The sequence below is a fragment of the Somniosus microcephalus genome, chromosome 2 (assembly GCF_052327205.1).
Source record: "Somniosus microcephalus isolate GS21.2 chromosome 2, FLI_Smic_1.0, whole genome shotgun sequence".
In the NCBI taxonomy this organism is placed as follows: Eukaryota; Metazoa; Chordata; class Chondrichthyes; order Squaliformes; family Somniosidae; genus Somniosus; species Somniosus microcephalus.
Genome location: NC_140988.1, coordinates 137,063,882 through 137,077,937, shown reverse-complemented (window position 1 = coordinate 137,077,937; position 14,056 = coordinate 137,063,882). Strand labels below are relative to the sequence as shown.

Here is a 14,056-nt window from a genome sequence, read left to right as displayed (position 1 = left end):
AAATGTGCCAGTATTTCTGGAGAATTGCAAAATAGGACTTACTTTTAAAACAAAAAGAGTAATATGACTCAATTCGATCAAGTCCTACCCCTTAAACTTTTAATGCACTAAAATAATACCTCATTATAATGTCCTTGGAGGGAGTTGCGTTTAACAATTGAACTTTACCCAGCCACATCATGATCACGCTGATAAAACCCTGGTTTTGATTAGTCTGTAAGCTTTAAAAGCTGAGTTTGGAGAAGAGATTCCACACTGGTTGGAGGAACTCACTCTAGTTATAAAGATGACATTCAACGGTACCTGGAAGGCTGAAAGAAATGAGGACTATGAAAAGTTTATGGAACAGATGGGTAAGTGTGTCATAAGAAGATGAAAGAATATATAGTTTGTACATGCATAAACAGGTAAAAGTTTAATGCATTAAATTTGAAAAAATTGTAAACTGCAGGAAATGTTACTATAAGAGAAAACCAAACTTCTGTCAGTAAGAGCAAATAAAAGTATTTAATAGCACTTTAGCATTAGGAGAATATATTATGCTGTTACTTGAAATTATGCCCTGTCAGATGAATAACAAAATCATAATTGAACTATTTTTCTTCTACTGCCATTAAAGTGCTTTAGCAACAGAAGGGGATATCCAGACCAACCGTTCGGAGTTCAAAATAACACTAAACTTTAATGAGTGAACTAGTGCCAGAAACAACCATGGACAAATCGGCTTATTCATTAGCAGTATACAAAGGGACTTCAGGAGAAACCAATTTACAGCTGAATTGATTTCAAGTCTTGTTTTGTGCCTGAATAAACTTGAATTCTGAAAATGTAATGCCATGATGTAAAGTATTAACACACTTACTGTAAAATCTTCTTGTGTATTTTGGCTCCAAAAAGTAAAGGTCTATTCCTAATAGAAGTTAACTATTTGGTTTTCCTCATGATTCTCAAAATATTTCATAGCTTCTCCTAATTTGAATTATAAATATTAGTAATGCCCATAATCAATAGTACAAGTGAGAAAGAAAATGCAACAAAAGGTGTTCATAAATAACCTGCTTCGATTTCAATTTAATAACAGTGCAATTCTTGCTTTACTCACCAGGGGTAAATGCTGTGAAAAGAAAGCTTGGAGCCCATGATAGCCTAAAGATTACAATCCAGCAAGATGGGAATAAGTTCAGTATCAAGGAGTCCAGTACCTTCCGCAAAAAAGACATTGAGTTCACTCTGGGGGTAGCGTTCGACTACTCCCAGGCAGATGGAACAGAATTGAATGTAAGAATCAAAAACAATATTTCTTGCTGCTGTGCAAATCAATAAGATTCCCTGTGCAACTAATAAGATTTCTTGAGGAAGGGTGGAGAGAATAATTTAAGTTGACTTGTGATCTTTTTTCTAAATGCCTTGCTTCTGCTCTGGGCATCCCTATAATGATTTTATTGATTAATTCACATAACATTTCTGGAAAAAATGTTCATTTTGGGACTAATAGAAAGTATCTCTTTGCTCTAGGGTACATGGAACTGCGAGGGAGACAAACTTGTTGGAAAGTTCACTAGGAAGGACAATAGCAAGGTACTCCTGACGACAAGGGAAATAGTTGGTGGTGAACTTGTTCAGGTAAATTCATTGCTGGTTGTCATTTATAATAGAACAATCTGTGAACATTTGACTAATCGCTGAGTGTATGACACCATAGTATTTGTACACATAAATAGTCTCCACAATAAGGGATTGTTTTCCAATTTAGGTAGAAAGAATTATCATTCACTTCAACATTCTTCTACTTTTTCCCAATTGCTTTCAATTTTTGTAAACATTTTGTTCAAACTCTTCAAGAAAGAACTTGTATTTATAGAGCACATCCTCAGGACATCCAAAAGCATTTCACTGCCATTGAATTACTTTTGAAGTGTAGTCACTGTTTTTCTGTTAGCAAATGCAAGAGCCAACATCGCACACAGAAATATATCACCAGCAGCGACAAAATCATGACCAAATAATTGTTATGTTTTGGTGATGTTGGTTGAGGGTTGAATGTCGGGCAGGACGCCAGGAGAATACTGCCATGGGGTCTTTTACATCCGCTTGAACAGGCAGCTGGCACCTCCGCCTCATCTGGCAGACCTCCGACAGTGCAGCATTCCCTCAGTACTGGAATGAAGTGTCACCTAGATAATGTGCTCAAGTTCAGAGTGCAATTTGAACCCACGACCTTCTGACTCAGAGGAAAGACTGATACGATTAAGTCAAGTTGACACTGTAACATGCAGTGCTAATCCCGCAATCAGGGAACTGACTTGGAAGATTTATCAGACCTGACTATTTTAAAATCACCAGAGATACTGATCCAATGCTGTCGTAACCTGGGGAGGGAGGGGGTGAAGTGAGACTTTCACCCGCTAAATTTCTCTGCCCCTGACACAAGTAGATTTCCCAGTTCAGGATCGCTTGATTATCTTTGGTGGTTCCCACCTTAGTCAGGAAGCTCACCCCAGCGAAGACGGGGAAATCACTGAGGCAGGCCTCAGGAACACATGATCGATTCCACTCCCTTCGGGCCTTTCAAAATGAAATGTTGCAGCATATTTTAAAATTTTATTTTCTGTAACTTGACATGCAACATATTTTTAAACATCACACATTAGGCCTTTTGTTCTGAAAAGTTACCTTGGGTTTAAAACCGGTACAATAACTTTTATGAAATCTCTTGCAGACTTACTCGTATGAGGGAGTTGATGCCAAGAGATTCTTCAAAAAGGAATAGAAACCTGTCCTTGTGTCACCATCGTTGCAATGAATCTCTGAAAATCCCTGATGCAGTTTCCTGTCAGCTCTGCATCTTTTTAATTTCCATTTTAAAATATCTATACTGCTTGAATGTATTTGTAAAGATACAATGATGGGCTTTTAGCCCTAGTAACTTCACTGTATATGTTTGGCCCATATAGTATTTCAGGCGAAAAACAGCGGACATTTCAAAACCTGGTCGATCAGTTCTGAAGTTAGCAATGCCAATTAATGTGCTCCATTAATTCATCTCACAAAGAGATGTAAGCACTAAATTGTATGGGTTGAAATGAATGTGTTTACTTTCTACAAGAAATAAAAGTTTTCTATATTGCTAAAAAGTGATGGTGATTGTTTATCATTATTGTTTGAGGTGTTTGTAAAGTCCGCACCTCAATGATACACGGACTTCGGGAGAACAGTTTACCAGGTACTTTACTGAACAAGAAGCAGCTTGAAACTGAAACTACAGAAGCCTGCTAGGGCCTTTTATACAGGGGTGGTCACTGCCGGTACTGCAGTCTAAGACCAGTTATTCCCTTAAAGGTACATACACAACAATTCCTCCCCTTTTAGATAAACAGTACATAACATTCATTTAACAACTAAATAATAACTAATTACAATTACAATTTTCTCAGTAATATATACATCAACTGAAATAGTCATTTATAAATTCAGTCTTTGAGGAGGCTTCCTGATCCGGACTGGATAGCGCCTTTCTCGAGTATCCTGTTCTGGCGGTGGAGTCAATTCTGGCTCATTGTCATTGGTTGGTTTGTCGGCTTCCAATACCCCTGCTTCTGAGGTAGACGCAATCTGTACTTCGGGCTCATTACCAGGTGCACATGCTTGTGGTACAGGTTTGGCTTGTTCCTGGGACTCTAGAATCTGGACAGCATGGCATCTCACGATGCTCTCTCCAACGTCCACTGTGTACATTAGTGGTCCCTGCTGTGTGCATATCATGCCTGGCTGCCATTTTTCAGTTCAGTAGTCGCGGGTCAAGACTGGTTGCCCTATCTTGAAGCTCCTGGTTGGCTTCTCATTTATGTGCTGGAACCGCTTATCCTCAACATCTCGTCTTATGTTTGGTTTGAGCAAATCCAGGCGACATCTTAGTCTCCAGTTGAAAAACAGTACGGCTGGAGTTTGGTTGGTTACTGCATGTGTCGCATTCCGGTAAGCAAACAGGAAGTTATCCACCTTGTGTTGCAGTGGTATGTCGTCATTATACATTCCCTTTATGGCTTTTTTAAAGGTCTGAACAAACCTCTCAGCCAATCCATTTGTGGCTGGATGATATGGGGCAGATGTGTAATGTTTCACCCCATTATTCTTCAGGAACCTCCGGAAATCCTCAGACACAAACTGTGGGCCATTGTCGGAACAGATCTGTTCTGGTAACCCATTCCTGGTGAAGATGGTCCTTAGGACTGCAATAGTTTTCTCCGTGGTGGTGCAGGACATTTTAATGACCTCTGGCCATTTCGAATGGGCGTCCACAGCGATTAGAAACATTGAGTCCATAAATGGACCAGCGAAATCAATGTGTACCCGTTGCCATGGAGATGAGGGCCACTCCCATGGTTGTAGCGGGGCCTGTGGTGGAGCGTTTTGGACCTTCTGGCATCCTGTGCATCTCTTGGTCATATCCTCGATTTCTTTATCGATTCCCGGCCACCACACAAACGCCCTGGCTAGGCTCTTCATTTTTACCCCTCCCAGATGACCCTCGCGAAGCTCATTGAGTACTCTATCTCTCAACTCGGGATCCACACATCAAGGTTCCTCGGCACACTGACAGCTGTTCCCTCCTTGGCGAGAATGCTGGCAACAGGGAGTCGCCATATGCTGGCCATCCCTTCACCGTCAAATCATAGACCCGAGAGAGTGTCGGGTCATTTGTAACAGGCAAACATTCGACTATGGTCGCATGGAATATCTCAACAGGGTCCACTGCAGGTGCTTCTTCCGCCATAGGCAACGGTAGGCGCGACAGCCCATCAGCATTTTCATGTTGTTTCGTAACTTTGTACTCCATGTCATACTGATGTGCCCCTAAAAAAAGTGACCATCTTTGCAGCCGTTGCGCCCTCATCACCGGAACGCCCTTCTTTGGGTTAAAAATGGAGACCAGGGGCTGATGATCAGTCAGTAGGGTGAATTTCTGCCCGTGCAGATAGTGATTGAACTTCTTCACCCCCCACACCAGGCTGAGGGCCTCCCTGTCAAACTGGGCGTAGTTGCGCTCGGCTGAGGTTAGCGAGCGCGGTGCAAAGGCTATTGGCCTCTCTGAACCGTCACGGAATTTGTGTGACAGCACCGCTCCAATGCCGTAAGGTGACGCATCACATGCCAACCGAATCGGTAGTGTTGGGTTGTAGTGGGCCAATACTTCTTTTGAAGTGATTTGGCATTCACATTCCTGAAAGGCACGCTTACACTCATCACTCCATTTCCATGTTACACCAGTTTGAAGGAGGGCGTTCAGTGGGTGCAGAATTGTAGATAAATTCAGCAAGAACTTATGGTAGTAGTTCACCAGCCCGAGGAACGACCTCAGTTGCGACACATTTTCTGGTGCTGGAGCCTCAATCTTGTCTGGCGACTTATGCAACCCTTCCTCATCAATCATGTGGCCACAATACGAGATTTGTCTCCTGAAGAACTCGCATTTGGGACGGTTGGCTCGTAGCCCATATTCCTGCAATCTCGTGAGCACCTGTTCCATGTTGGCAAGGTGTTCATTGTCATTTTCGCCCGTAACCAGGATGTCGTCCAAATAACACTGGGTCCCCGGGATCCCTTGCGGGACTTGTTCCATTGTCCTCTGCCACATAGCCGGGGCCGATGCTACCCCAAATACCAGTCGATTGTACTGGTAAAGGCCTTTGTGAGTGTTTATCGTGAGGTATTTCCTAGATGCTTCTTCCACCTCCATTTGTAGATACGCTTGAGCCAAGTCAATCTTTGTAAAACGTTTCCCTCCAGATAGTGAGGCGAAAATATCTTCTATCCGCGGAAGCGGATACTGTATTGTGTGCAGGACTGGGTTCACAGTCACCTTGAAGTCCCCACAGATGCGAACATTCCTTGGCTCCCTAGGCATGCTGCTCAATGCTTTCTTCATTACAGGAACGATGGGTGTGGCCCACTCGCTCCAGTCCACCTTAGACGCCACCCCCGAATGCTCCAGACTCTCCAGTTCAGCTTCCACAGCTGGGCGTATCGCGTATGGCACCGGTCTGGCCTTAAAAAATTTCGGTGTTGCGTTATCCTCAATCTTTATGGTTGCCTTTACTCCTTTTAGAGTCCCAAGTCCTTGTTGGAACACCTCTTCCGCGTCAGATAGAATTTGTGACAGACGTCCAGGTGCAACGGCATCATCTTTTTTGTCGGTCACAGTTAGTGCCAGAATGGAATGCCAATCCAATTGTAGTCTTCGGATCCATTCACGTCCCAATAATGGTGGTCCTCCATCTCGTAGTATATACATGTATAGTTTCTGTGTTTCCTTTCCGTTATATTCAACTGGCACCCTTATTTTTCCTCTGGGGTAGACCTTTTGCCCCGTGTATGTCTTCAATATAATGGATGTGTCCTTTAACGGTATGTGTGAGAATAGCTGCTCATAGTCTCGTCGATTCATGGCAGTTAGGGCTGATCCTGTGTCCAATTCCATCTTCACTGGGGACCCTGCTATCATGAGGGTGACCCAAATGGTTCGGTGATCTTCTTTTGCGATCACGTTGTGTAATTTTAAACAACTTAGTCACCTGCTCCCGGAGTCCTTATCACTCTCCTGAGCTTCGGAACTACTATCTGTCAGTTTTTTTACTTTCCTGTACTGTTCCTTAGTAGTTCTTGTCATGTTGGTCTTCTTTCCCGACCTGCAGACTCTTGCTATATGTCCCATTTTCCCACATTGCCTGCATATTTTGTCTTTAAACCAGCAGTCCTTCTGCTCATGGGTTGTTCTGCCGCAGTGATAGCACTTTTCGGCTCCATACGCCATTTCGTTAGCGCTGTATTCCTGTGGTTTCTGTTGTATTTCCGTAGCTCCCCGTGCTGCTGCTTCGTAGGATACTGCCACGCTGAAAGCCTGTTCTAGCGTCAGGTCCTTTTTTGAAAGTAGTCGTTTCTTGGTTCCTTCACTCTGGAGCCCGCAGACAAACTTATCCCGTAAGGTGTCTGTCAGTCCTGCTCCGAACTGGCAGTGCTTCGCTAACTTGTGTAGTTCCGTAAGATAGTCAGCATTGCTCTCATCTTTGTGCTGGCTTCTTTTATGGAACTTGAATCTTTCTGCTATCAGCAGTGGTGTAGGGCTTAGGTGTTCCAGTAAGATATGAACAATCTCCTCAAAAGTTTTCTCCATTGGTTTAGCTGGGGTAATTAAATTCCGCAATAGGCCGTACGTATTCGCACCCATCAGATTTAATAATACCGACGCCCTCTTTCCATCGGCCACCTCATTTGCCTTGCAGTACACTTCGATTCTTTCTACATACGTGGTCCAGTCTTCTACCTTGTTGTCGAAAGCAGTGATACTGCCACTTTTCGGCATCTTGGGCGATTTAAAATGGCGCCTCCCGTGCTTTTGCTTCTTCCCCAATGGAAGAAAATGGCGTCTCCCGCGCTTTTGCTTCTTCCCCAACGGGATAAAATGGCGCCTCCCGCGCTTTTGCTTCTTCCCCTTACTGCCACACTGCTCCTAGCGTTCTACGGGGTAATGGCGGCGACCCGCAGCTTCAGCGCGTCTCGCTTTCCTTCCCCCCCAGTTTGGTTTCTCTCCGCTGTCCTGTTCTCGAGCACCGACCGCGCCCTGTGCGCTCCACCCTCTCTCTCTTGTTTTCTTTTACCGGCGACGCTGCGCGGCCCGATTTGTAGAGCCGCTCGATCGAGCTTGAGCCCGCCGCAGTCCAGAAAGGTCAGCGCGCTACCTGCTACCAGCACGATTCGCTGGAACCACAGTCTCTCCCGCAATTCTCCAAACACCGATGGATTCTTTGGGCGGTTGCCCTCGGTTGACGCCCGTTGCTCAGACTACGACCTTCCAGGACCTTCCTTTCAGGCGAGATCCCCGTGAGATGATGCCACACTGCAGGTGAGTTCGAACTTACTCGTCGCCACTGTAAAGTCCGCGCCTCAATGATACACGGACTTCGGGAGAACAGTTTAACAGGTACTTTACTGAACAAGAGGCAGCTTGAAACTTAAACTACAGAAGCCTGCTAGGGCCTTTTATACAGGGGTGGTCACTGCCGGTACTGCAGTCTAAGACCAGTTATTCCCTTAAAGGTACATACACAACAGTGTTTTCATGTACCACAATTACAAATGCTTCTCACAATATACGTAAAATCTATAAGAAAACACTTTCCCTATCATGATCACACCGTTGCTTTAAACCATACATTTTCTCTTCTTAATTTTTTGCATTTTCCTGCTGATATTACTCTATACTCTAAGTGTGGTCATTTTTGGGGTGAAATTTTCCATTTAATGAAAAATGGCTACATTTGTTTTCTCTGCAATTAACAACTGCTAACAAAATTGCAAGAGCATAGGGCTAAAAATTAGTCCATGCAGCGCTTGTTTTTCGCACGTTACTTGGACTACTAAAGCCTCAAAATGGTGGGCAAGAGACATACACACATTTTTGGATAGATGTGTGACACCCACCATATTGGGTAAGGACAAATAAGAGGCATCCTTTACCCACACTTGAAGCAGATGTTAGGCCCTTTGCAGGGGTATAATGGCTTTTTGAGGTCAGCTTTCCAAGATTGGTTTGCCCTGAGTCAATTCACACCATTGTAGCTGCACTCAGGGAAACCAGCCCTAGGGATCGCCTGCAACAAAGACAGTAAGTACCTTACCTGAATGAAAGCACTCCTGCTCCTCCCAACTCCACATTCAACCCACCTCCCGAACACCACCGCTCCCGACCCATGATAAGCAGCCCCAGCTTCCCCTCCCGACCCGAGATCGACACCCCACCCCCACCACTCCCACTGCCCCCCCAACCTCCTCTCTGAACCCCGGATCCGGCTTCCTCTGCTGATGCTGGATCCCGGACACAAACCCCGGCCCCAACCCAGACCTCAATCCACGACAACGCTTACCTGAGGGTTGATGCCACACTAACAGTGGCCCAAACCTGATGTTCTCTTGACCAGCGGGCTGTTTACACTTTGTTAGAAACATTGAAATGAGGCCTGAGGTATGAAATGAAAGAGAAAATGCTGGAAACATGCACTAGGTACATTAGTCCTGAAAAGTGAATGAATAGGCCAACAACAACATCACAACTTGTAGTTATATAGCACCTTTAACATAATAAAACTTCCCCAAGGCACTTCCTATTAGTGTTATCAAACAAAATTTGACACCGAGTCACATAAAGAGATATTGGGAAAGGTGACCAAGTGCTTGGTCAAAGAGGTAGGTTTTAAGGAGCATCTTTGCCTCTGGAGTCCTCCAAGGATCTATCTTACTTGACCAACCTCATTGAATTTTTTGAAGAGGTAACATAGAGAGTAGACAATGGTAAAGCAGAAGATGTAATTTATCTAGATTTTCAAAAGGCCTTTGATAAGGTACCCCATAATAGACTGATGAACAAGGTCAGAGAATGTGGAGACAGGGGACAATTAGCAGAATGGATGTCTAGCTGGCTTCAAGACAGAAAGCAGAGAGTAGGGGTTAAAGGTAGCTTTTCACAGTGGCAGAAGGTGGGTAATGGTGTTCCACAAGGATCAGTGCTGGGACCACTGTTGTTCACAATTTACATTAACAATTTAGATTTTGGAATCCAAAACACAATTTCTAAATTTATGGAATACACCAAATTGGGGGGTGGGGGGATAGTCAATACTGAGGAGAACTGCAACATATTACAGGAGGACAATAATAAACTTGTAGAATGGGCATGTAATTTGCAAATGAACTTCAACACAGATAAATGTGAGGTGTTACATTTTGGTAGGAAGAATAGGGAGACCGCTTATTACTTGGAGGGTGCAAGTCTAGGTGGGGTAGAGGAACAAAGGGATCTTGGAGTACAAATACACAAACCACTAAAAGTTGTGACACAGGTTAGCAAGGCCATAAACAAAATAAACCAAGCACTCGGGTTTATTTCTAGAGGGATAGAATTGAAAAATAGGGAAGTTATGCTAAACCCATATCGAACCTTGTTTGCACATTCTCCCTGTGTTTGTGTGGGTTTCCTCCGGGTGCTCCGGTTTCCTCCCACAGTCCAAAGATGTGCGGGTTAGGTTGATTGGCCATGATAAAAAAAATAAAAAAATAAAAAAATTGACCCTTAGTATTAGGGGGGATTAAATACGTGGGGTTACGGGGTTACGGGGATAGGGCTTGGGTGGGATGGCTGTCGGTGTAGGGACCGGGTGCTAGGGTTTGGATGATCAGCCATGATCTCGTTGAATGGCGGAGCAGGCTCAAAGGGCCGAATGGCCTACACCTGCTCCTATCTTCTATGTTTCTATGTTTCACACTTAGAGTAGTACGTACAGCTCTGGTCGCCATATTATAAAAAGGATATAGAGGCATTGGAGAGGGTGCCGGGAAGATTTACAAGGATGATACCAGAAATGCGAGGGTATACATATCAGGGAAGGATGAGCAGGCTGAGTATCTTTTCTCATAGAGTCATAGGGCTGGATTTTGTCACTGGGGCGGGCTGGGGTCATGTAATCCGCTTTTCTTGTTAGCCACCCATTTGTAAATCAATGTGGGAGAATGATGCGATTTTAACTTAAGTGGGTAATTGAGTTCCAGCGTGTGGGAACCCATGGCCCAATTAGCTTTTTCAGTCTGAAACTCGCCTCCGATGACATCATCATTGCTGCTGCATTTAAGATCTGCAACAAGCCTTGCTTCTTCTGCAAACTGCCAACCTTTTGGCCTTTCATGTTAGAGGGACCTGGAGGTTGAATGACCAGCGAGAGACCTAGGTCTGCTCCCAGGTTTGATGACGTTGCCCTGCAAGCTTTAGTGGAGGGAGCAAGAGCCAATAAAGAGGTGCTCTTCCCTTCTTCAGGATCCAGGTGGCCCAGGAAGTCAACTCTTTGTCGATAACCTGCAGAACCTGGCTTCAATGCACGAAGAGGTTTCATGACCTTCTGCGCACTGGAAAAGTGAGTATGACTTTCCCATCACCTTCAATCTGATCCCCATTGCCTCTCCTCACCAGCACTCAGCTTTAGCAATCTTTTCCTCCACATCCCACTTGACACTGACATCCATGCACCCATACCAATCCCCTCTCTCTCTATGGTCACATTCACCTAACTATTCGACTATGCAGCTCTCACACTCCCTATCACTGTGATGCTACAAAAACAACTTACAACACACAGGGAGGGCCCTTGGGCTTGCCACCCCACTCCATCTTTGTCTCCTTCTAAGCATCTATGCTATGGATTCTTTACACTCACTCCTTCATTCTCACTCAAACTCCACTTGACTCCCTCATTGCAGGAAAAGAGAGCTCACAATAAGAGGGAAAGAGCAAGGACAGGAGGAGGGCCACCCTCAGTAGCCCAGCTCACCCCCTGGGAGGATGCGGTCCTGGAGATCGTGGGAGTGGAGGACGATGCGCAAGTGTGGGACGGACAGACGGGTGCATCACAGCAAGCTGGTGACAGAATAGTTTTCCATCTCTCTCATTGACATTGCATGAGTCGCTGATAATGATTCTGAAGCTCTCACAGATGGACTTATGATCATCTGCAATATGCAATGTGCACGTAACCTTGGCATCACATCTGTGACTCTTTCCTTTACTCCCCCACAGGACCATCACAAGCACCCGTCCCCACTAGCCAGGAGGAACAGCCTGAGCATCTAGACTCCTCAAAGGAAGCTGCAACCTCTGAGGGCGCAGCGTCAGCAGCACCCAGCACCAGTACAGACACTCACACCTCGGTGGTACCTTCGCGATATAGTGTAGTGTTGTCACCTGATGTATTACAGCTCACAAGTGAGCATCAGCAGATTCTGCAGACAGGGACAGCAGTGGAGAGTCCTAGTTGGAGGGCGCAGGACTCTTCCAGCTCGGCTCAGCTGCATGTCGATGCTTTGCGTCTGGGTCCATCCACAAGATCAGTGGTGCTGCAACTCCAGGAACAGATGCAGGAGTCTCTGGCAGGTTTTGTCTCCAGGGTCGCTGCGAGTGTGGAGCGAATGAAGGAGTCAATTGTGAACATGAGCAGAGACTTTGTGGAGTCATTGGTGCATGAACGCATCACCATGGAAAGGATGGCAACGTCCATGGAGGTGATAAGTCGCCAGAGTGCAGAAAACATGGTGAGCGTTCTGAATAGAATGACATCTCTGGAGAAGCGATGGTCATCTATTGAACAGAGAAACCAGACCTTAATGGAAGTCCTTCTGAGTAGGACTGCCAGTGCAGATACGGGTCCCCATGGCCCCTCTGATGTGCAACAAGGTGCTCTCAAGCCACTTGCAAGCGCTGAGTGGGACCTGACCCATGAGAGGGAAGTTGGTGGCAGACAGCAAGGAAGTGGGGGCTCCTCTCCAAGCACTCACACTCCTGTGCCACTGCAGAGCCCTCGGTCAGAGCCCCACCAGAGTCCCCACCCAACTGAGATTGGCGACTCAACCCCTGCACAGCCGTAGGTGCAGCAGACTGCTGACGAGCCCTCACAGGTTCGCAACCCCAGATGACACCCGCCAAAGGTGTCGAGACAGGAGCAGTAAGAAACTGAGCAAGGGGCCTCCACATCCGCTGAAGCCACCGGGGAAACACCATGTAGGAGCACGTGAAAGAGAAAGATACTGCACAACTAGTCACAAGGGCAGTCACTTGGATGAAATTTGATGTTTAATGTTAAAAAGCCATCAGATGATTACTGTAAATAAAAAATCTGATGGCTACTGCTGCAGTTGCGGCGTGTGTCATTTCGCTAATGGGACTTCCACATTGAGGGCTTAGGATTACTTGCAATTGTCAGTATGGTGGTCAAATTGTTAGGAATCCGCTGGTTCTTGGCCATTGTCGAAGCTCTGGTAAGAAGCTGCGAGGCAAAAGTGCTTGATTGGCTAGGCTAAGCAAATCTGGCCAAGATGAATGCGTTCCTTGCATCCCGGGCAGCAATGTTCTCGCGTAATGCTGCCGCTGGTTGATGGGCTTCTGCAAGATGTTCGTTTTCGCTCTCCTCCTCCTCCTCCTCCTCCACCCCCTCCTCCTCTTCCTCTTCCTCCTCCTCCTCCTCCTCCTCCTCGGCCTCCTCCTCCTAGTCATAGTAGAAATAGAAGGATATTTCAGATGAATACTGTGGTAAACCACTTTTATCGTTCACTATCGTTACACTATGGTTATCACTGTTTATATCGTTACACTATGGTTATCACTGTTTACACTGTTGTATCACTACACAAGGTCACCTCTTGTCACGCTGTTATACCTGGGCTGACCACAGCTGACTCCGCCCCATGGCTCCGCCTGCTTGCCCAGGTATAAAGGTGGTCGACTGGCTGGTATTCCTCCTTGTTGGATCCGATCACCCACGAGGGTGGGCTCTGTTATTTAGCCAATAAAAACCTATAGTTACTAACTTAACTCGTCGCTTTTCATGGACTGAATTGATAGGTATTTCAATTTTATTGGCTAAATTTTGAAATGTCTTCAACGGAGCAGCCAAACGACCAGTCAGACGTACAGCCTCAGCCAAACGGCCATCTACAACAGCCCCAGCAGCCGGCCTGGCTGCGAGCCCTCCGACCGCCGTACCTGGATCTAAACCCACAGGCAGCGAACTCAGCCCTCGACTTCGAACACTAGCTGAGCTGTTTCGAATCCTACCTGGGAGAATCCGGCGTGCCTCCGGGATCCAAACTAAGAGTTCTGACTGCCCAGGTGAGCCCTAAAGTATTTGCATTCATCCGGGACCTTGCTACATACGAGGACGCCCTCAACCTGCTGAAAGAGCAGTACCGGAGCCCTGTAAATTCGATGTATGCCAGACATCTCCTAAGATCCCGCTCGCAACAGCCAGGAGAGTCTGTAGATGAATTTTTACGGGCGCTACAAACACTCAGCAGGGACTGTGACTTTAAAGCTGTAACGGCTGCAGAAAATACTGAAGGGAATATCCACGATGCCTTCGTGAAAGGCCGTCGGTCCGACTACTCACGGTAAAGACTGCTCGAATCAAAGGACCTCGACTTGAATACAACTGCAGCCCTCGCTCGCTCTCTGGAAGTGGCCCAT

At 45.9% G+C, this 14,056-nt stretch overlaps 1 protein-coding gene across 1 annotated transcript; it reads left to right on the top strand.

The window, feature by feature from the left end:
• The first annotated feature begins 227 nt into the window (after positions 1–227).
• LOC147122976 (fatty acid-binding protein, intestinal-like) lies at positions 228–3,134 on the top strand. Its single transcript, XM_085962944.1, has 4 exons — positions 228–353; positions 1,106–1,278; positions 1,516–1,623; positions 2,720–3,134. Exons 1-4 carry the CDS (start codon positions 287–289, stop codon positions 2,768–2,770), a joined length of 399 nt encoding a protein of 132 aa, XP_085819070.1. The 5' UTR covers positions 228–286; the 3' UTR covers positions 2,771–3,134.
• Positions 3,135–14,056: the final 10,922 nt, after the last annotated feature.

Coding starts and splice junctions, on each gene's coding strand:
- LOC147122976 (XM_085962944.1), top strand. CDS start 287: ATGACATTCAACGGTACCTGGAAGGCTGAAAGAAATGAGGACTATGAA. Junction 354..1,105: donor AAAGTTTATGGAACAGATGG/GTAAGTGTGTCA, acceptor TTTACTCACCAG/GGGTAAATGCTGTGAAAAGA. Junction 1,279..1,515: donor CAGATGGAACAGAATTGAAT/GTAAGAATCAAA, acceptor TCTTTGCTCTAG/GGTACATGGAACTGCGAGGG.